The sequence below is a fragment of the Prionailurus viverrinus genome, chromosome B2, assembly GCF_022837055.1.
Source record: "Prionailurus viverrinus isolate Anna chromosome B2, UM_Priviv_1.0, whole genome shotgun sequence".
In the NCBI taxonomy this organism is placed as follows: Eukaryota; Metazoa; Chordata; class Mammalia; order Carnivora; family Felidae; genus Prionailurus; species Prionailurus viverrinus.
This window is the reverse complement of record NC_062565.1, coordinates 149,850,391-149,871,493: the sequence shown is the minus strand read 5'-3', so window position 1 is coordinate 149,871,493 and position 21,103 is coordinate 149,850,391. Positions and strand designations below refer to the sequence as shown.

The window sequence follows — 21,103 nt, the reverse complement described above, 5'->3', positions numbered from 1 at the left end:
GTATGACCTCATCTGTAACCACATCTGCAGGATCCCCACTTCCAGATAAGGTCACGTTCTGAGGTCCTGGGGGTGAGGACATCGACACAAGAATTTCGGAGGGACATAGTTCAATCCGTAACACCCTCCTGGGGCACGTGCATAGAAGATGCTGGAAGAAAGAGCAAAGATGCCTTACACCTTGCAGGTGGAGGTGCTGAGGCCCCCTCCCCCATACGATTTGCACAAGGGTGCACGGCTACCCCAGGTCTAAAGCTGGCATTTCTGCCCCGGCATCCCCCGAATGTCCTGCTCCAGAGTCTGCATGGAAGTCGCACCTGCCACTGACCGGGGGCCGTCGCCGTTCGGTACACACGCCGTGAACACCCGCAGCAGGTGCCGGTCACACGCGGGTGCTGGTGCTGCCACGCCCCCCCCCCCCCCCCCCCCCGCCGCGAAAGCCGGTCACGTGGGCCGGGAGGCCGGAAACCGCAACCGCAGGGGGAGGCGCCCCCTGCCTCCGCTCTGCTGCCGCTGGGGGGACGGTCCCCCAGCAAACCTGAAAAGCCGGTCCCTTCCGTGAGGGCAGGACGCTGGCGGGCGGAGCGGGCATCCTGGAGGGAGGGGAGGGGAGGGAGAGGCAGGAGCACGCTGTGTTCCGTGTCGTGAGCGGTGAGATGCCCCACTTCGCGGACTTCAAGAGTCTCGGAGTCAAATCTGTGTTCTTTTTTTTCTTTTTTAATGTTATTTTTAGAGAGAGCCAGTGCGTGCATGTGCACGTGAGCAGGGGAGGGGCAGAGAGAGGGAGAGAGAGAATCCCAAGCAGGCTCCGCCTTCACAGCGCAGAGCTCCGTGCGGGGCTCCAACTCATGAACCGTGAGATCGCGACCTGAGCCGAGATCGAGAGTCAGATGCTTGACCGACTGAGCCCCCCAGGTGCCCCACATGTGTGCTCATTGCGACCGTGACGGTGTGCACGTGGCAGCTGGTGTGCACGTGGCAGCGTGTCACACACTTATTTACTGTGCGGTGTGATAGGCTCAGGGATACAACCCGGTGCACAGTAGGTCAGTGGCCCCAAACAGCTGCTGTTGTCGGGAGTGGGGCCCGGGGGCGGACTCCCCCTGGAGGATTCCCAGGTTGCATCCGAGAGGCCACGGCTGTGCTGGGAACAGGGCAGGGGGTGGGCGCGCACAGTAGGCCCAAAGAACATCACAGGAAAAACTGGGGCAGGCACCAGCACGTGGGAGGGCCCGTGTGATCTCCCTGTGCCTGAGGGGGGTTCCGGGAGAGGCAGTCCAGGCCAAGCCGGGTGCCGAGGGCACCAGGGGTCCCTCTGAAGGAGGCAGCCAGGGGACAGTGTCGGTGAACTAGAGAAAGCCCCCTGGGGCCCGTGTCGCTGGTGACCTGGTCCACACAGGTCTGCGGGGAGAGGGAGGTCGGGCGTGTTCCCTGAAGGAAGCCTCGGGAGGCCTGTCCCTGCGCTGCACCTCAGGGTCCTTGTCTCCGCCCCGGGGGTTCCTCCAGGTGCGACACTGGTCGCCCCGAAAGATTTGCAAGCCCAGGAAGCCAGAGACAAGAACCTGGGGAAAGGCCCCGTGCCAGCCTTCATGCTGCAGCCCGGGAGCACCCGGGTGGGGTCGGGTCGAGCGCCCTGCAGAGCCTCGGGGTGTGCCCATCGGCCGTGGTCACCAGACGGTGGTGGCGGCTCTCGTGACTGGGGCTGTCGGGCGGGCCCTCCAAGGCGGCTGTTTTGAGTAAATGCCTCTCCAGACCTTCTGCAGGATGGGAGGTTGCAACGGACCCACTCTCTAGGGCTTTGCAAAGTGGCCGCTTGTCTGGCTCGTCCCTCGTGACCGTCCGTGTCTCCTATAGGAACTTCTGGGAGGGTCTCAGACCCCCAGGGGGATGCGGCCGCGGTCAGGTAGGAAGGAGATGGGCCGACGAAGGTAAAATAGCACGGCCGTGTAGACCGTGTCGGATCCGGTCCCCAACCCAAGCACACCTGTGGCGAGCGGCTCCCCCCGCTGGCAGGCGGACGGCCCTCTGTGTTTCGCGTTTCTGTTCTGCTCTCCAGCGTCCCTCTCCACAGTGCTTTCCCCGTCCTGGTCTCCGGTGTCCCATCCCGGCTCCCGTCAGCAACAGGCCGACCTTTGACGGCTAGGTCAAGACCAGCACGCCGGTCGGCTCCAGCCAGCCCTGGGGGCCGAGCGGGTGCCAGACCCCAGCTCTCAACCGGCAGTGCCCTCTGAGACCCAGCAAGCAAACATTTTAGACCCTGAGTGAATGAGATGCCAAAGGGCCGGAAAATACTTCCAAACTATGAAAAATAACGTGTAGGCAAAGGGTAAGTGATTAAAATGTAAAGCGCAGGCCTCGTGTTCACGTCCTAGACGGTGCGGCCTGGACGTGACAGTCGGGCAGAGCTCCAGTGTTTGCGAGGACACCAGTCCCAAGTGAGCTTGTCCTGAGCGCGCCCCAAGAATCCGAGGCGGATACCGTGTGACTCGAAAACAGCAGCCGAGTAAAATACTTCAAAGGCATCTCGAAGGGGCCAGGATTAAACATTTCCCCAGGCTGTCTGTGGAAGTATTTGGGGCAGATGCCAAAACCCTTTGAGAATAATTTACTGAGAATGTACAAGTCCAGTGATGATTAACCCCACGGTGACAGAGGTCGCCTTGTTCAAAACGTGGAGTGGAGAGCCGACCGTAACCGGGGCCGTGGAAAAGCACACCCCCGCCACCGCCGGAGAGCACGCTCACGACTGTGCATTGACTGAGGAGGTCCCAACTGGGTGCCAGGTCACAACGTCCCCCCAGGGGTAGAAATCAGACGCGTGGGGCCAGGTGAACACGTCCAGTGATACTACAGTTTGGCGATGGACCACAGATGATTAAACGTCCCTACCCCGACGGCTGTGATTCAGGGATCTGCACAAACGCTCCCTGACTTTCCTAGCCCAGAACTCTGCCCGATTGTCAGAGGTGTGCAGTTGACATAGAAAGGGGTCATCAAGGACAAAACCGCCTACTTAACCCATGTGAGGAGAAGATCGACAAAACCAGAATCCAAAATAATAACCACATGGGCCCTAGGAAGGTTGACGTAGGCCTTCAAAACCCGTGTGCAGAAACTTTCCTTCTGTTTCACATTTTTCTCCTTTGGAACACCTATAATTTTTGAGTAATAGCCAAAGTGTTAATTCGTTCACTGTCGGCTGTTGGCTGAGGCCTCAAAGCACGAACGTGGTACAAAGCCTCGCTGCAGCAGAAGGAGAAGGTGCAGATAGAAATGTGCTAATTAAGCCTCTGAGAAAACCCAGCCCGCACCAGCGTGGAATTTGGAGTTACACCAATGTCTGTGTTTCCTTTGGGTCTCACTTGGTTCCAGTTCCTGTGGATCGTATTCGCAAGTGATGAGCGAAGACGAGACGTAATGGGAACAGAAGGCAAAGTAGGTTCTTCAGAGGAATTGAGCCGATGAGTCACGCTGTGGGTGCGAGCCACCTCGGGCTCGAAGCTCGCACCTCTGACCGACCCCCAGTGCTCTAGCAGCAGGTCAACGTTCACCGAGAAGGATCTGGGAAGCAGTAGGGAATCGGGGGTGGGGTTCCCTCCACTTTAATCCTTATCACCAGGATCCTGTTTCAGTCAGAGTTCTGGGCTTGGTCAAAGGCGGCCTGCCCACAGGATGGGCTGAGGGAGGTCAGCGCTGGGAGTCAGACCGCGGATTGGTTCTCCACGTTTCTTTACAACAGCGCTTTGGGTCCCTATCAGGGGCTGCTAGCTGCTGGGACCAGGTCTCAGGGCTCTGGTCAGGGGTTCACAGGACAAGGGAGACAGACCCAGGAATCCGGTGAGGTCCTCCAGGGAAACACCCGTTTCTACTTATTCCGGCACTGCTGACACCAGATGTATGGGTTTTCCATGCCAACAAATTCTTCACTTGTCAGTCGACGCCAGCTTGGAGCCCTATAAGTGACTTCAGTCTGGCTCTAACCACCCAGAGTTGGCACAGACCCCGAGGGCTCAGTCCCACAAGGTGTCCCCGCTTCTGGTGCCCCTCCCACAGCCCAGGGCCTCACCTGTGCATCCGACCAACCAGCTATAAATCAGGAGTTCCCAAGACCCCTTCTCTGGGTTCAGTAATGTGCTAGAACAGCTCACGGAACTCAGGAAACACCGAGATCTGTGTTTATTACAAAGGATATTTTAACGGACACAGATGAAGAGGGGCATAGGGTGAAGTCTGAAGGACCTTGGAATTTGGGGTGCGCCACCCTCCCGGCACGTGGATGCATTCTTGCACATCAACCCACAAACTCTCCAAACCCTGTTGTCTAGGGTTTCTATGAAGTTTCCACTATTTGGGTGTGCTCCATTAAATCACTGCAGTGGATGATACGCCCCTCCTCCAGCCCTCTCCTCTCCCCTCCCTGGAGGTCAGAGGTAAGGCTGGAAGTTCCCACCCTGTAGTCACGTGGTTGGCCCCGTAGTTGGCTTCCGTGGTGACCAGCTCCCATCCTCAAAGGGCTTTCCAAGGGCCACCCCATTGACATAAATTCTGTGTGTGGGGGTGGGGGGGTCAAAGAGGCTTGTCGTGAGCAACAAAAGAGCTGCTGCTGGGGCCAGGGACCACAACCAAATACTGTGACCAAAGATGATTCTGTTATTCTCACGACTTCGGAAATTGCAAGAGTTGGGGGGCTCTGACCAGGAGCCAGAGACAAAGACCGAAATGGACACTTCTCACCATATCATCATGTCACAGGTCCTCAGAAGAAAACTCCAAACGGGACTGAGGACGAGGGTGGAACCCCAGCCTGGGGTGACACAGATCTCCCTCCAAATCCTAGTTCTCCTCACAAACTCTCGGGCGACCGTGACCACCTTACCCCGTGTCCTTCAGCCTAAAAAGTAGCGGTCACAGTCATAGGCCCTCGGTGTGCGCAGAGCCGGGCAGGAGAGCAGAGGAGAAATCCCAGAGTCTGATCGCCGCCCGCATTGCCTTGTATCACAAGTCCGGCGATGCTGCGGGACCAGCAGCGGGTTCTCCCCCAGAGTGTTGGCCTGGCCAGGCTTCCCCGGGCAGACACGGGAGGTGGGCCTGGGCCTCCGTCCTCCTGAGACATCTTTGCCCGAGGACAGCTCTCGCCCCTCCTTTTCTCCCCACGTGAGCACAAGGACCAGGATGCAAAAGCATCCGGCCACGTCCAGGAGGGCCTCGTCTTCTGGGACCCCGGGAGCCCGTGTGGGGGCTGCCCCCCAACCTCTCAGGCCCCGACGGTGAGGCTGGATGGGGAGCACCACAGTGACCACAGCAGCTCGGGGTGGGCCCACGGAGCCTGGGGTGCAGAAGCGGCAAGCCTGTGCCTCACAAACCGAGTGACACGGAACCCCCGTCCCCAACCTTGGGACAGGAGCTGGCTGGAGACGGCCCGGCCCACGCGGCCCCCGTGCCACCAGCCCCCTCCCTGGCCCACAGTCTCTTGCCCTGACTTCGCATCCTGGAGAAAACACAGCTCTCAGGGCCTTAGGGTTTTGGTTTCTCTGATTAATAGACTTATTTTTAGAGCAGCGTTAAGTTTACAGAAAAGCTGAATGGGAGGTACAGCCAGTTCCCTGCGCGCTCCCAGCCACCCCCCCGGACGGTTTCCCCTCACGCTAAACGGATGTCCGTGCCATGCGTTTGTTGTAAGGGACAGACCAGCGCTGGCCCAGTGCCTCCGTTAGGCTCCCTCTGCCTGTGCACTCACGGCAGACATATAGTGACACAGTGTCGGGCAAAAAAGTTTCACAGCCCTGAATCCTCTGTGCTCGGCAGACTCGGGCCTCCCTCGCTCCCCCAGTTCTTGGGATTTCATGTGAGCAAGAGAGGAAAGAGCAAGTCCGGGTAGGAGCAATCAGCCCAGCGGAACTGTCTATAAGCCGTCTCCAGGGGCCCCAGCGTTCGCTCGTGTGGACGCCAGTCTTTCTCTGGGTTTCATCCCGCTGGAAGCTCCCTCTTCAGTTCCTGGCTTTCTTCCCCTTCCCTGTAAACCCAGAGCAGCCTCCTCTCCTACTGCCCCTGTATGTCCGCTGCCTTCTGGAAGGCCGGCCTGCGCCAGCTTTAATGGGCGTCTGAAGTGCGGCCGGAGGGCGCCCGGCTGGCTCAGTCGATAGAGCCTGTGGCCCTTGTGGTCTCTTGACCTCTGGGCAGAGTTCAAGCCCCACGGTGGGTGGTGGGCGTGGAGCCTACGGGGCCTCCAACTTCCTCCCCCGGATTTCCAGGCGTCCCCACACCTGCGGCAGGAATATTCCAGCCTGCCTCACCCCTGCTCTGGGCAGCCCAGCCCCTCCCTCTGCTGCGTCCGAAACCATCAGAGGCCACGAAATCGGGGGTGTATTCTGATGCCCGTGTCTGCTCTGTCCCGGGACAGGTGCTGGCCTCGACGGGGTAGAGGAGATCAAGCGGAACCCCTTCTTCATGACCGTAGACTGGAATGTGAGTAGCGCACGGCGGTCCCCGCCTCTCACGACGACGGGGAGCGAGGGGGCGGGCACACCAGCCGGGTACAAACCAGAGGTGAACGCGGCCCTGTCACCTGGAGGAGGGTGACACCTCTCTCCGCAGCCTATGAACAGGCTGGCATTTTATAGGCACAGACCAGGGACCACCCGTCCCCGCAGCACCAGACCCGAAATCCCTTTATCGCTTGGCCCTTTAGAGGCAGGTTCAGATGACCCTGCAGCCACTGCTACGCACTGAGGACAGAGTGGAGATCACCTTCCATCCGGCAAGGGGCTGCAGGAGCCCCTCAGGTCACTTGGTCACTGGGCTGTGGTTTGCTGGGTCCCTGGGCCTCTGTCCCTGGGCCCCTGGGCCACTGTGGGTCTCCGGGCCGCTGGGCCGTGGGCAGTGGCCCACTGTGCAGGCCTTTTTAGTGCTGAACCACTGGCACCTCGGATTCTGTGTTGCTTTTCCAGTCTCTTTTCAGGCCCAGGCCCCCACAGCTAGCACTCTTACAGAGTTATTAAAGAAAAAATGTATCATCCAGACCGTTAAAGACAAAATCACGGCTGACACTTGTTAGCGACCTAAGGAAGACTTACCATCGTGGGGCATTTCGGGACCACTGGGCCGGGGTCTGCAGTCGGGAGAGAGCTGGGGCTCAGCCCTGCCGAGCTTGGGCCGGTGGGGTTCATAGCCAGGAGACGGGCCGGGTGCCGATGGAAAACCCCTGAGAGGACACACCAGGGCTGAGGGGCTCTTGTGCTGGACGCCAGGCCTGGTGATGAGACAGACATCACCTGGTCGGGGGAGGAGACCCCGTCAGAAGTCAGCCTCTGGCTCCAGCTCCCCAAGCCAGGGCCACAAAGCCGCGTGGAGCCAGACGCTGGCTCCGGGGCTCCGGAATCTCATCCCACCAGCCGCTCGGAGCCGTTTCCAGACCCTCTGCTCGGGGCTGGTTCATCTCAACAGCCGCCCTGTGCTTTGTGTGCATGGAAGACGTCCCTCCTCTGATGTCTGTTTCTTCCGGTCCTTTCCTTTAGGTGAACACAGCTGTTACGTTTGGAGATCTTAACAGAGTGTAAAAAAAGAGTTAATGTCCTCTCTAGCACAGGGCTATTATTACGCGTGTTTGCACTTCCCTCTGTCTTCCTCGCGTCCCCATGGAGCATGGTGCCCCGGCCGCTTCCGGCCAGGAGTGGCTCGGCGGCCCCCAGCCCCCGGTGTTGCCCCTGATGGAACCCCTGCTCTCAGAGCTTCTGACCCTCCTCCCCTCTCCTCCTCTTTTGGAGAAAGTCAAGCTGGGAGAACGTGAGATTCTTTAATACCCCCGTCTACGCTTCTGACTATGCAGCTTTTACGAGATCACGTTTCTTTCCCACGGTGACACTGGAGAGAAGCGTGTGAGATGCTGGCACACGTCACCTCCCCTCCGGGGACACAAGCCTGGCCCAAGGGCCAAACCGACAGCAGGTTGAGTTCAGAAAAATGGGAAGTGGAAGCGGGACATCAGAGCCACTGCCTGCGCGTGAAATGTCTTTTTACTTAGCTTTCCGGAGATGCAGGCTCACACGGAGCTCTTGTCATCCCCAGCTCACAGACGGGCACCTGAAGGTCCTTTTCAGCCGATTGTTTTCGAGTTCCGTACAGCACGGAGGCTCTGCTGTGTGGGGTGATGGGGTCTCAGGCCCCCGAGTGCCGGCACGGCACCACACACGAGAGCCTCAGAAGCTGAGCCCTGGGGACGTGCCCCCCTCCCCGGCACCCCACGAGGACGCGCTCTGGGGCCCAGGGGGGTTGCTCTGCCGTGTCCCGTCCCCTCCCACCCACGCGGCCCAGAGTAGAGCCACACACCCCCTTCTGTTGTCACTCTCTGTTCCATCGACTCAGCCTGCTGTTGGGCATGTTGGAGACACCTCCAGGACCCGGGGACAGAGCGGTGGCCAGGACGGGCAAGTCCTACACGCTGGGCTGGGAGAGAGAGGCAGTAAGCAAAGGGTGCACCCTTGGTCCCAGAGAGAAAGCAGCGCTGGGAAAAGAACGAGCAGGGGAGCTGAGACCCCCTGTCCCTCCCGCTCCCCTCGCCCCGGTCTCTGTGCACCTGTCTGCCGCCCAGCACACCCGCCCCCGGGGGCCCCCTGTGTCTCAGTTATGTCCTCCTCCTGTCTTCTCCTAAAAGCCAGTTTCTTGGGGGCACCTGGGTGGCTCAGTCAGTTAAGCATCTGACTCTGGATCTCAGCTCAGGTCTTGATCTCAGGGTCATGAGTTCAAGCCCCACATTGGGCTCCGCATAGGACGTGAAGACTACCAAAAAAAAAAAAAAAGCCAGCTTCTCGCTGAAGTCTCCCTGGGGGCCCTTCCAAACCTGCAGCTCCTCGCCCAGCACCCCGACTCCCCTGCTCCTTTTCCTCCGGCTTATCACCTTCCAAAGCACTGGGTCACGGCCCTTATTTGTGTCGATCGACCTTGCCCGTCCCCTGCCGCTGGGTATACCCTCCCCGAGTGAGGATTCGCTGTCAATGTTGTTAGACGTGTCTCCCACGCCTCTGGGACGCGCCTGGTTCAGAGGACACACTTGGTAAATACTGAGCGAGCGAGGGAACGAGAGAGGGAACGAGAGAGGCTCTCGGGGCAGAGGAACCCACTTCTCGCCCACTCTCTGGGGCACCGCAGCCCCCCGCCCCGGCACAGCGGAGAACACAGAGGAGAAGGAGATTGCTGGGGCATTGGCTGGGACGACCAGGAGGGACCGGGCACCATTCACAGCTCTGCCCAGGAGGACCTGTCGGCAAGAACTACGGACGGACGCCCATCCCGGCCAAGGAGGGAGCCCCCCGAAGAGCAGGCCTGCGGAGGGGGGGCCAAGAGAACTTCTTCACAGCACGACGGCCTTGAACCCCATGCCAGTCGGCTCTGCGTCCCAGGGGTCCGCGCCAGCTCTGAGCAGCGGCCCGGCCTGTGTCTGCAGCGTTAGGAAGGCGAGGGTCCCGCGGGAGACCAGCTCCAGTGCACCCAGCACCGCTGTGCCGGCCAGGGGATGGGGGCGGGGGTCCCTGCCTGGACACACATGGTCACTGGAATGTTGCACCAGGAAGGCAGCAGTCTGCATTATTTCAAAGTAATCGGACTAAAACTGAGGTTGGGAAACCTCTCCTGTTGCTTTTGGCATTTGATTCCGTTGTGTCTCTGAGAGAGGCCCTTCAGATTCACGGGGACTGAGCATACCTACCCTCACTCCAGTATTTGCCCGCAGAAGACGAGGCAGGGGTGGAGAGGGAGGGAGGGCTCTCATTCCCTCTCCAGCCCTGGATGAAAGCAGCCGGTGCGTGGTTCGGGGAGCTCTGAAGAGCCACTTCTGTGCAAGTTCAGTTATTCCACGAGCAGTGCTGGGTGCCGGCCCGTGTCCCGGTGAGCAGGGCGTCCGTGGTCCGGCAGTTGCAAGACGCAGCTGTCCTCGAGTTGCTTGACATCTGACTGCTGCACGTAGACGAGAGATCCCCGTCGCCACTCTCCGCCTGTCCTCTCCTCCCTGCGCGCCAGGGAGCCCCGGTGTCGCCAAGACCAGCCCCGGCCGTCGGTCACACACCGGGCACGCCGCAGACCCATCGGGAAAGCAGACGTGAAAATGCCCGACCTTGACGGGTGTCCGGACGTGTGCCTCCTGCCACAGCAGCCTGGACAACTGAGGGCCACAGCAGAGGAGCCTCTGCAAAAGCCGTTACCGCCAGGAGGCCTCCCCTCTGCCCGGCAGGTGCTCAGGACGACAACGGGAAGCCATTTCCTCAACCGTCTGGTTTCTGCCCGGGTGTGCGAGCCCAGCGCCGGCCTCGGGACCCGACCCGGAAAATATAAACGTACTTATTTTGCTCTCTGCTTCCCTCTGTGACCCAAAGCTGCCAGCAGAAATTTTCGGGTGACCTGTTGGTGCGGAATAAGTCCGTTCCCAGTGGATGTGGGGTCACGGCCCTGGTTTGCCCCGCTCTGCCATTAACTCGGCTGCACAGCCCAGCAAATAAAACCGCCTGGGAGCAGATCTTCCCGAAAGAGGCTGGTTCAGCAGCCGAATGAAAACTTGCGGTTACAGCCCGAGGCCTCGGCAGGGGATCCGGGGGAGCCCTGCACGCACGTAGTCTGCGTTTATTTGCCCCTGATGCTGCGGGAAAGTTCATCACCGCGGCCCGCGGGACCCCCACCCCCAGCCCAGCCCGGGGGCCCCTCGCCATGGGAAAGATGCTTGCCTCGACCACGGGCACCGCGGACCGACCCCTGCTGACCAGCTTGCTGCTTCCTGGCCGGGGCTGGGACCTTCACTGTAGCCGTTCAGCGCCCGTTATTGTGAGGAACTCACGCCTGTGTTCTTTTTATACTTCTGAACCCTTCCGAGGGTAGCAGGTGTTGTGATTCTGTGAGGTGGGAGGGACTCCTGCGGGAAACTGAGGCACAGGGCAATGAGAAGACAGCCCGAGGTCAGCACCTGCGAGAGCCCCCCGACCTTGCCGGTCGTGCGTGCCAGCAGGAGCGGAGAAAGGACTTCTTGCCCCCAAGAGTGGATTTTAGGGGTTCGGGTCCCGGGAGCGGCGGGCTGCTGGCCAGTCTCAGTGCCTGTGTCAGAGTGTGAGGCAACTTCTGTCCGTCTGTTCCCACATTAAATACTGGGCTTCTTCATTCAAGGAGCCCGACAGGACTCTGTTCCAGGAATGACCGCCCCTCGGTTCATCAGTCTTATAAATCCAGATACTTTGGTTGGAACCGCTTGCGGTGAGGGTAACCCATATAGACGGAGTCCCATCAGATCCCCCTTCCCTGGGTGCTCGGAGGCTGTTTGAATTCTGTTGCTCTGGCCAGGCTTACGGCGAGGGTAACCCGTGTAGACAGAGCCCCATCAGATCCTCCCTCCGCTTCCCCGGGGGCTCGGAAGCCGTTGGAATTTTCTGTTACTCCGGCCAGGCTGCCACCACTCTGCGTCTCTGCATTATTTCTGCGTCGCTATTTCGGGAACGATCTATAGCTGTGCCCTTTCCTACTGGAGAGTGTTAATTTTGAAATGCCTGGAGCCAAAACTGCCTACAGAAGCAGGTGTTAGGTCCGTGACCCCAAGCTCGCCTCAGCCTCCTATTCCATTATCCAGTTAGCATTTTCCCTGTGCTCCCTCTGATCTGCCCTCTGTCATCTGAAGGTCTTTTAGGTATAAATAGCCGTGCCGCACCTGCTCAGAGCTTCCTGGCACATACCGGCTCGATGCGAAATCCGTTCCAGTGTGGCTGTGACTTGTGTCAGCCTGAGATCCTGGGACGAGCCAGATGATTTGAAGTGATGCCTGGCGAATTGATCATGAGACCCCATTCTCTTTCCGGCAGTGTGGGATGGATCGTTCTGGATGTTCAGAGAGGGGAATCTAGGTCAGAATCCTAATGCCTCTCGTCAAGCTCAAAACCTACACAAAATGCTGCTGCCATTTCGTTCTCGAATTAACCCTGTGTGCCACGGTTTACGCTGCAAAATGAGAAGCGAGATTACTTTTTCGCTAAAACCTCAAACCCGCTCCTAGGTTTGCACACAGGGAAAGAAAAGCATGTGTAATAATAGCACACACTAGCACGTTCCAGAAGTTTATCCAGCAACGGGAAGAAACTGACCGACCTTTACGACCGCAGCAAGCACAGGGGAGCCACGCACAGGGCGGAGGGCACCTGGCCACCCTGTCCAGCCCTCCGCTACCTGCTTGGAACCAGGATGAGACCACAGCACCCTCGGGGCACCGCAGGGGGGTGTTCCCGGCCGCCCTTGGACAGGCTGTGCTCATAGGCGTAACAAGAGCGGGGACCGTGTTCGGGGGGCTCTGGAGTCTGCACGGGGATTCCCGCCCCGCCGTGATGCCCCCACCGGCCGGCAAGCCTTCCGCGGACCCTCTCGCACGCCCTCCCCTCCCGTCAGCTAGGAATCCTTCGGGAAGCACGGGCTTACAGAGGAGGTTCAGGAACACGAGGAAGAGCAGACGTGCACATGCATGAGTGAGGCCGGAGTTTTTACGTGCTGTAAACGCACTGTGATGGCTGGGCTCTGTGCCGGGTTCAGAGGACAGGCACCGGGCTGGGAAGGAGGGCACTGAGACTCTGCAGCAGGGGAAGCCAGCGGGTACCACGTCCTCTGCTAGGTTACAGAGGTCATCCTGATGAATTCCTTTTCCTTACGGTAAAGACCTGGAAAGTGGGAAGCTGTGCCTCCCCCAGAGGTCGGCCTCCCGGCCAGGACTGCTGTGCCATTCTCGGGGGGCTGTCTCAGCGGGAGACCAGGGTAGAACACGTGGCCCCGGGAGTCAGCTGGGTCACAGGAGGCACCTGTGCTTTCTCGGGTTTTCCTCCGTGGGAGGCGGGTTAACAAGCAGAGTTGGGCAGGTTTCTGCACGGAGGGGAAGGGGCTGGGACTGTGCCAGTCACCTCGGCATCCCAGCTGTCTTCACATCAAAGCCAGCGTGCAGTTCTGTGGCTGGTGGCCGGGTGGGAAGCGAGGCCGCGGGGTGCCCCGAGCAGGGCGTCACGGTCCCCACCGCGGGGTGCGCACACAGGCACAGTCGTGGCCGCCGATGCCTCCGGGAGCTGCCCAGTGAACCATCAGGGAGCAGAAGCGCTTCGGCTCCAAAGTGCTGGGTTCGGGGGACTGTTTAATCCGCAGCCGTGAAGCTGGGGGCAGGCACTGGCTCCCAGCTTCCAGGGGACCCCGTGCTGGTGGAGCTGGGGTTAGAAGAGGAGCTGAAGGTCACCTTCAGCTCCAGGTGTAACGCCTCCCCTTTGGATTAAGTGACAGCCGGTTCTGTGTGCGTGGAAATAAATCCCCCTGTTAACGAAAGCAGGAGCCCCCGGCTGGCGGAGATTCCTCTCTCCCTCTCTTGCCCCACCCCCACCTCCCCAGGTAGCGAGAGAAGACACGGATGCCGAGGGAGAGGATGTGCGTTTTCCTGGAGCAGGACAGATAGCGATTTGATCACCCAGCTCGAACATCGCAGGAGAATCGCTGGTGCGAGGAGAGAGGGTCTGAGCCCCGCAGGGCTGCGCTGGGCCATCGGTCTTGGTGACGGCCGGCATTTTAATCAGGGTGCACAGCTCGCTTCTCCCTATTAGATTTCCTCTGACAAGTGCATACATCAGGGAAGTTTATTCCCCTCCCGGAATGCGTCGCCGCCGAAAGGAGCATCTTTCTGTTTACGGAAAGAGTCCAAGGAGTAAATCAATCCCTAATGAAATCGATTCACCCAGGGCAGGAAATGACCGGCGAATGCAGGGCGGAGTTAACACATTCTTTCCCGCCGGGTGACTCCCGAGTGCACACCCTGAGCGCCGTCCTGTGCACGCCGCGGCCCCTGCTGCTCCTTCAGCGGCGGAGCCCGGTGGCCATCGGTCAGTGCCAGCCTCCGGGGCCCCTTCGCCCGGACACAGCTCCCGTTCTGCCAGCGCGCCCGCACTTCCCGCGGCCACAGGGGCCTCTGCAAGGGTGTGCTCCGGGCGGGGACCAGGACGTCGTGCCCTGCTGCCACCTGCTGGACCCTCCCCCGCCGTGAGCGCTGCTGTAACAGGAAGAGTCGGGATGCCTGACCCTCCTCCCGGCCGGCCCTTCGTCACTCCCGACCTTGCACAGCTCAGCCCGCCTGTCTTAGCCTGGGTTTCCTCACCTGTAAAACCAGGAGAGGAAATCTGCTCTTCTGTGTTATTGAGAGATTCAGAGCAGATCTGGACGGGAGTCACTGCCGACGTTTTCGGAGCCATCAGGATCCCTGGCTCCAGAGCTGAGCTCCAGACTTACTGAAACAAAGGCACCGAGAAAGGGCCCGGGGGCACTCCTGTGATCAGGCAGAACTAGGGAAACTCAGACGGCTGCAGCCAGACCCGCGTCCTGGTATCCAAGCCCCGCAGCCAAGGTGCCAACCCGCCAGGCGCTCAGCACCCTGGCCAGAGCCACTACTGTGCGCCCAGAACTTCCACGTCCTGAAATCCACCCCGGTGGCGCCCCCTCAGCCTCCACCAGGACTGGCAGCCCCGAGGCCCCCACACCTCTGCAGCCCACGGCCCACCTCCCGGACCCATCGAGCCCAGCCTCGCCCCCCTGCCCACACTCCCTCTTCCCCATCTGCAGCTTTATCCGCCTCATTACCGGGGCCCGATTCCAGACTGTGTTGTCCCTTAAATCGAATCTCCCGAAAAGCATGAACTGTCGCCCTGCCTGAGAGCGTTGAGAACACCACAGTCAGGTTTGGAAGGCGTTTTCAAATTTCCACGAAGACCGGAGCACCGAGGGGCGTGGGTTTTCCCGGCATCCTGTCACAGCTCAGGCTCCGTGACGCAAGTTCGGGGCCTCCCGACGGGCCGTTCTCGAGAAGGGCTGACTCGCCATCGAGTCAGGTGTCGTGCTGGCCCGTCGGAGGGCACAGGCGTGTGTTGAAGGGTAGTGAAGCAGCTGCTCGAGCGGAGGGGTCCGGACCCCCAAACCGGGGACGCCAGAGCGGGTGCCCAGGGCACGCGCCCCGGCCCCCGCGCCCCGGCCCCCGCGCCCAGGCTCGGTTCCCTTCTAGCTGGGGGCTTTCACAGCGTCCCCCAGGGGTGGCCTCGGGGTCGCCGGGGCAGAGAGGAGGGCACCGAGCAGCAGGTACTGCTGTCACCCAGGGTGGGGCAGCGTGGGGCCGTCCTGCCAGATTGTACTAGAAGAAAAAAAATCCGCTCCCCCCAAAAAGGTTTAAAACGTCACGTTGCCCTAAATGGAGAATACCTTGCACGTGTCCAGACCCTCGTGCCTTCGGTTATGACTTTTATAGAGTACATTCCATTGTGTTCCGCGTCCTGTGTAACGTACGTGCATATTTTACGCGTATTCGTACGTACGTCGGAGTATCCAGAGGTGCCATCCGCAGGTGGAAACTGGGGCCGTGTGCGCGAAGTGTGTCCCCCGCCCCGGCGGCGGGCCGCGCTATTCCACGGCATTCTCTGGTGTTGTCGGTGGCTCCTCACGGCTCTGTCTTGCCTTCCCTGCAGAAGCTGTACCGGAAGGAGACCAAGCCGCCGTTCAAGCCAGCGGTGGGCAGGCCCGAGGACACCTTCCACTTCGACCCCGAGTTCACAGCACGGACGCCCACAGGTGTGTCCCAGCAGCGACCCAGCGCTCTGTCTGGTCGTGGGTCCTCCCCCCACCCCCACCCCCACCAACCGCTGCCAGTTCAGGGACCAGTTCTTTCAGGCAAGCACAAGAAGGGACCGTCGAGACAGTGACAGTCTCCATTCAGCTAGAGGGTCTTGTGGGGAGAGGAGGGCCGAGGGTGAAGTCCACAGCTGTGGGAACTGTAGCCCTGACGCATGCCAGCAGCCGACACTGTCCACAAAGCCTTACCAGCTACCGGGTCTCGGCACAGCAGACGGACACGGAGCCTTGGCTTTCGGGATCTGTCAACAATCCCTCGTAAGGGCTGTCGAACTCCGTCAGTCCAAAGTCATCATTTTGTGACATTCACGAGTCAGTATCAGGGGATTGTTTTTGAGATCTGGGAATGGTCTCAGTCTGCGTGGACCACATGACACACAGCTGGCCTGGACGCCCTAAACAACAGACATCTACTTTGGTTCCCGGTAGGGGCTCCCTTCCCGACTTGCAGGCAGCCACCTTCCCTCCGTGTCCTCACGGGGCCTCACTCGGTGCTGTCTCTCCCTCTTCTTAGAAGGACAGCAGTGCTGTTGACTCAGGTCCCATGGCCTCGTTGAACTTTACTTACCTCCCCCAAAGACCCCGTCTTCAAAGACAGGCACATAGAGGGCGAGGGCTTCAAACTCTGAATTTGGGGGGACGCAGTCCAGGCCATACAGTAGTGGTATATTGTGTAATGGTGTTATGTAAACTAAAGAGGCGAACCCCCCCTCGTAGAGGGATGGGGGGACCACGTTCAGGGAGCTGGTGGATACGGGGCTACATATGGTGTATATGGGGGTTCTTTGCTCGCTGACGTGGAATCCGAAATTTTGCATGACTTTAAAGGTGGTTATGAAAGACACAGCCAACTACAAAACACTACGTGGAAAACTTGGAGCAGAGAATCCACTTTGTTCCCTTTGGTTTAGGCTCCCGGTGCTAGGAAGTAAATTCACCCGGTGCTAGACTAGAGAAGCTTAATTAAAACCCAGAAGGCTCAGCCGAGTAGTTTTTAGAATCTGAAGATTATGTTCTGCGAGAAGCAACGCCTTCTGAACGCTGCAGTGTTGCCCCGGCGGGCGCCGAGCTGTTCTAGACCCCGGGCCCCTGCACAGAACGACGGCTCCGAGGTCTGCTTTCCCTTAGAAACCTCCCAGGCTACCACCAGCTGCTCTGAAGGTCCCCACCGAGCACAACGGATCCAGCACCATTAAGCAGTCTTCGACCCCCAGGGTGCTTGGCGTCCTTCCTTGAGGCTTTAGATTTAAGAATTTGAGCTCATCCCAGAGAATTCGCCAGAGCCCTGCAAATGGCGAGGGTGAAGCGTACCTCAGGAGGCTCCTTCACAGCCTCTGAGGAGTGTGTGTGCTTTGGAGGAGGTACGGCCCTATTAACTTGGACAGATGCACTTGCATTAGTGAGCGGAGAATTCGTAGATCGCATAAGCAGTGTCTCTGAATGAAGGAAGGGGCGCGGAGGCCATCAGCTGAAGTCCAGGCGGGTCCTTATGAAGGTTGCCTCGGCCAGGATTTGGCTGGTGTGGCTGCCGTGCCCACGTGGGAGGTGGCGTAAATAGAATGTAACAGGCTTTAAGATCATCCGGGGGATGCTGATTTTCGGCACGGTGCTTAAAAAGCAAACACGAGAGTTGGATAAGAGAGAATTTTCAACTAACTAACTGAAACTGAAGACTTGGAAACTTTGATGATCCCATGACTCGTTTCTGACTACTTTGTCTGATGGGTTTTCAAATGTTAGCCCGGCATCTCCCACCAGCCAGCAGCCTCCAGTGGCCAAAGGAGATACAAACTAGCTTTAGTATTGGCTTAAGTTTAGGGGAAAAGATGCTGTAAGACTTTCAGGGGACATTCCCACTGCGCATCCAGAAACCTTACGTATAGGATGTGGATTATGCACTGTTTCAGAATCACATTGCTATAGCTGCCCTTTAACACAGCCATGCTCTCGGCTCGTGTGCTTAGAAAATCCTACCCTCTTATTAATATATACATATAGAGAGAATGAGTTTTCCGTCTCTCAACACTTCAATTAGTCCCTCGCACAAAGGCCAACTGTGTGATGTCATTAAATGAAGTAAAAGTGACTGGGGAACTCCAGCTAGGAAGCTCCCCCTGGAAGGTGGAATTCTCTCGTTGTTACCTGCAGACTCACCTGGCGTCCCCCCCAGCGCCAACGCTCATCATCTGTTCAGAGGATTCAGTTTCGTGGCCTCCAGTCTGGTCCAGGAGCCCTCGCCGCAAGATCTGCACAAAGCCACGGTCCACCCCATCGTGCAGGTAACCCCGCACCGCCCGACTCCACGGTCTCCGGCAGGTGTGGGTGGGGAGGGTCACACGTGGACGGAAAGCCGGCCTGGGAGCGGGGGCGGGGGCGGCTGGTGCCTGGAGCGCCTTCTGCCATCAGCTCCTTTCCCGGCCTCGTGGGGGTCACTGAGTCTCATGGTGACCCGAGCCGTGGCTGTTACCCCTGTTCCACATTCATCCTAACGAAGGGTAAAGAGTTCTGATGAGACTGTCACCGTGGCGTGTCTACAGCCAGAGCCCCCACACGAGTCAGACGGGGCGTGCTCACGGTGTGCAGTGGGGCCAGTACCCCGAGAGAGCAATTTGGTCTGTGGCTACAAACCGACTTTTTGGGAGGTCGATGCAGAGGACGTTTATTTTATAAGACGCTTCCCCCCCCCAGTTAGTGTAACCAGATGCAGAGAATTCTAAGAAGGAATGGCGATCACGTTTTATTTACGGACCGGGTCAGGGAAAATTGGGCGGCATTAGATCTCCACATCGCCTCTCCAGAGCCTTTTGGGAAACCACGGTGTGTCTGACGTGGGCGCTTGATGTGACAGGATAGACCGTAGCTGGCGGCTTCTCGACCGTGCTCTGAGTGGGGGATCGTGCCTACGGGCCATGCCTGGGACATCAGGGGGTCGGATTTCCAGGGAGATGACACAGCCAGGCACCGCTCTAGACCCCAGTGTCACAACCACACACGCAGCTTCTGCAGGTCCCCTGCCCCCCTGTCTCAGGCTCTCAGGTCTTCAGGGGGATGGGCCCAGGCAGTGGATACCGGATACTGTGGTCTGAGAATGAAGTTCACAACCGGAGAGGTCAGGGGAGTCGGGAGGTAGGTCGAGAGCCCTTGCTGACCAGCAGTATGACTCCACGAACCCCTGGGCTCAGTGACCTCAGTGCACCGTCTGGAACCCCCCTTCCTGCCCGTGTCCCGTGTGCCTGTGGTCGTGCCCTTGCACGAGAGAGCCCTGACGGCCGTCTCCGCCCTTGGTCTCTCTCCGCAGCAGTTACACGGGAACAACGTACACTTCACCGACGGCTACGAGATCAAGGAGGACATCGGGGTGGGCTCCTACTCCGTGTGCAAGCGATGTGTGCATAAAGCGACGGAGGCAGAGTACGCCGTGAAGGTAAGACGCGCGTGGGCGTGGGCAGTGCCGCGTGCGGTCGCCACGCACAACCGCACCGCTACGGCGAGCCCTGACCGCGGCAGGCCCTGCTGAGCCGGCCGCCTCCCTCCCCGCTCACCGTCTCCCCAGGTCTCCTGTGACGGAGCTCAGTCTGCTTTGGTGTGAGGTCATCCGTTCAAAAATTATTTTGCAGATCATGAGTATTTTCAGCTTTATCCCACATCCGAGTGCCGACCACCGTTAGTAGCTTTGTATAAGTGCACTCTGGAATAAAAGCTTTGGGTGCCCAGTATTCTGGAAAATACAGTTGGGGGACAGGCGCAGTGTTTGATGGGAGAGGGGGAAGGAAGGAGGAAGCCCCGGTCACCAAAAACTCCCTCAAAGAAACGAATAGAGGCATAAACCGGTTAAACCTGTGAAAACCTAAGCAGAGAGCTGGCCGTTTTACTCTCCACCATCCGGAAAAGCCCGTAGTAAGGATTATCTGTAATTATCTAGAATCCCGTCTCTACATAGTACCTTTAGCCTCTGCAATTGCTGCTACATTTGATAGTTCATCTGGAAATCCCAAAGACCAGTTTCTTCAGTTTTCTGGGTGATAAAATACGGACTAAAGCTAAAGCTTCCCGCTAAAAGCACGACCTAACTTACGTAAAAAGCGTAAATGGCACATTCTGTCCACAAGAGCGGGAGAGAGGCTCTAAGTCCACCTGAACTGGCCGCCGGGTCCGGCCTGTGGCGTCGTCATGGCCGAACCCAGTGTTGTCTGCATCATGGCCGAACCACGTGGCCCTGCCCCTGCCCGCCCCCCAACACTTGGGGGAGCGTGGAACCTTCCAGCAGGCAGCAGGGTAGAAGGAGCAATCCCGTCCATTGCGATTTTCCTGGCCTCTGAAGAGGTTGTCCAAAATGATGACTCAGGCAGATGAGCTGTTCTGCACGACTCCTCACCCAGGCCCCACACCGTGTAGTGAACGCAGGTTTTGCAAAAAGGGAGACCCCCCGAGAATAGCGTGCACACCCACCCAGTGTTTCCTGCACTGAAAAAAAATGCCCAACTCTTTCCGGAAAAGACAACAGCCAAAAAAAACCTAGACCAAAGACCGTAGGTCTAGTTTGGGTTGGAAAATGATGGCTTGTGGACACCTGTATGTTGAATTCCTCTAATAAGAAAGAGCATTTGAAATACAGAGGAATGGTCTGTGGGTTCCACGCACATGCTGTCCATGTTCAGCCTGCCCACTTCTAGAGCACTGCGCCAGGAGTCGAAGGGAGGCACGCAGAGGGCTCCCGGAGCAGAGGGGAGGCGCGCAGAGGGCTCCCGGAGCAGAGGGTGGAGGGGGGTGCACAGCACTGCCAGCTGTCCAGCCGTCCGCAGGGGGTGTGCACGGGCCCCCAGGTGGTGTCACAAGCAGTCTTCCAGGAGTTTCTAGGACTTGGGTTGCTGAGGAGTTTCGTGTTTCCTCCTCCTTGGGGGAGCTCATGGGAGCACCTGGGAGGCCGCCCCTGGTTCCCCAGGCAGTGCTGCTCCTGGAGCCCGACGTGGGTGTGCACGTGCCCTCTGTGTCTCGCTCGTGTTTCACGACGGAGGCTTCACAAGCATACAGGGGCTTTGTAGGATCTTTTCTGCGTGGGTCATTCGCACAGAATTTCTTTCGGCAGTTTGTCTGGTGACCAGCAGCCATCCTAGAAACAATCGCAGCTTCCAGCGAGCGAGGAAAAACACATCTATTGTCCGGCCGGCTCAGTGACCGCGATGCCCTTCTAGAAAACAGCCAGCCTCTGTGCAGTTGATCAGCTGCGTTTTGTGCCTCTGAAAATAAATCTCCCATTGACAGAGGCAGTTGTGTGTTTCCCCGTACTGTCCCCATATCCAGCTCTCTTATAAAAACACCATGTGAATTCGGCTTTGTTCCGTGGCTTTAGCTCGGACCTTGACGCTCTTGTTGAGGCCACACTGTGCTGGGAATTTCTGAGGCATCTCACCCCAGGGCCCAGAAGCCAGGCGCGTGGCCGCAGCTGGGT

General features: G+C 58.8%; 1 protein-coding gene across 5 annotated transcripts in view; it reads left to right on the top strand.

The window, feature by feature from the left end:
• RPS6KA2 (ribosomal protein S6 kinase A2) overlaps positions 1–21,103 on the top strand; it is a 355,183-nt gene that overhangs the window by 309,795 nt on the left and 24,285 nt on the right. For all 5 annotated transcript variants that reach the window (XM_047859631.1, XM_047859634.1, XM_047859632.1 and 2 more), the window contains 4 exons: positions 6,401–6,465; positions 15,492–15,594; positions 17,803–17,933; positions 18,953–19,078. In XM_047859631.1, the coding sequence (XP_047715587.1) occupies positions 6,401–6,465; positions 15,492–15,594; positions 17,803–17,933; positions 18,953–19,078 (425 nt within the window). The remainder of the gene's footprint in view (positions 1–6,400; positions 6,466–15,491; positions 15,595–17,802; positions 17,934–18,952; positions 19,079–21,103) is intronic.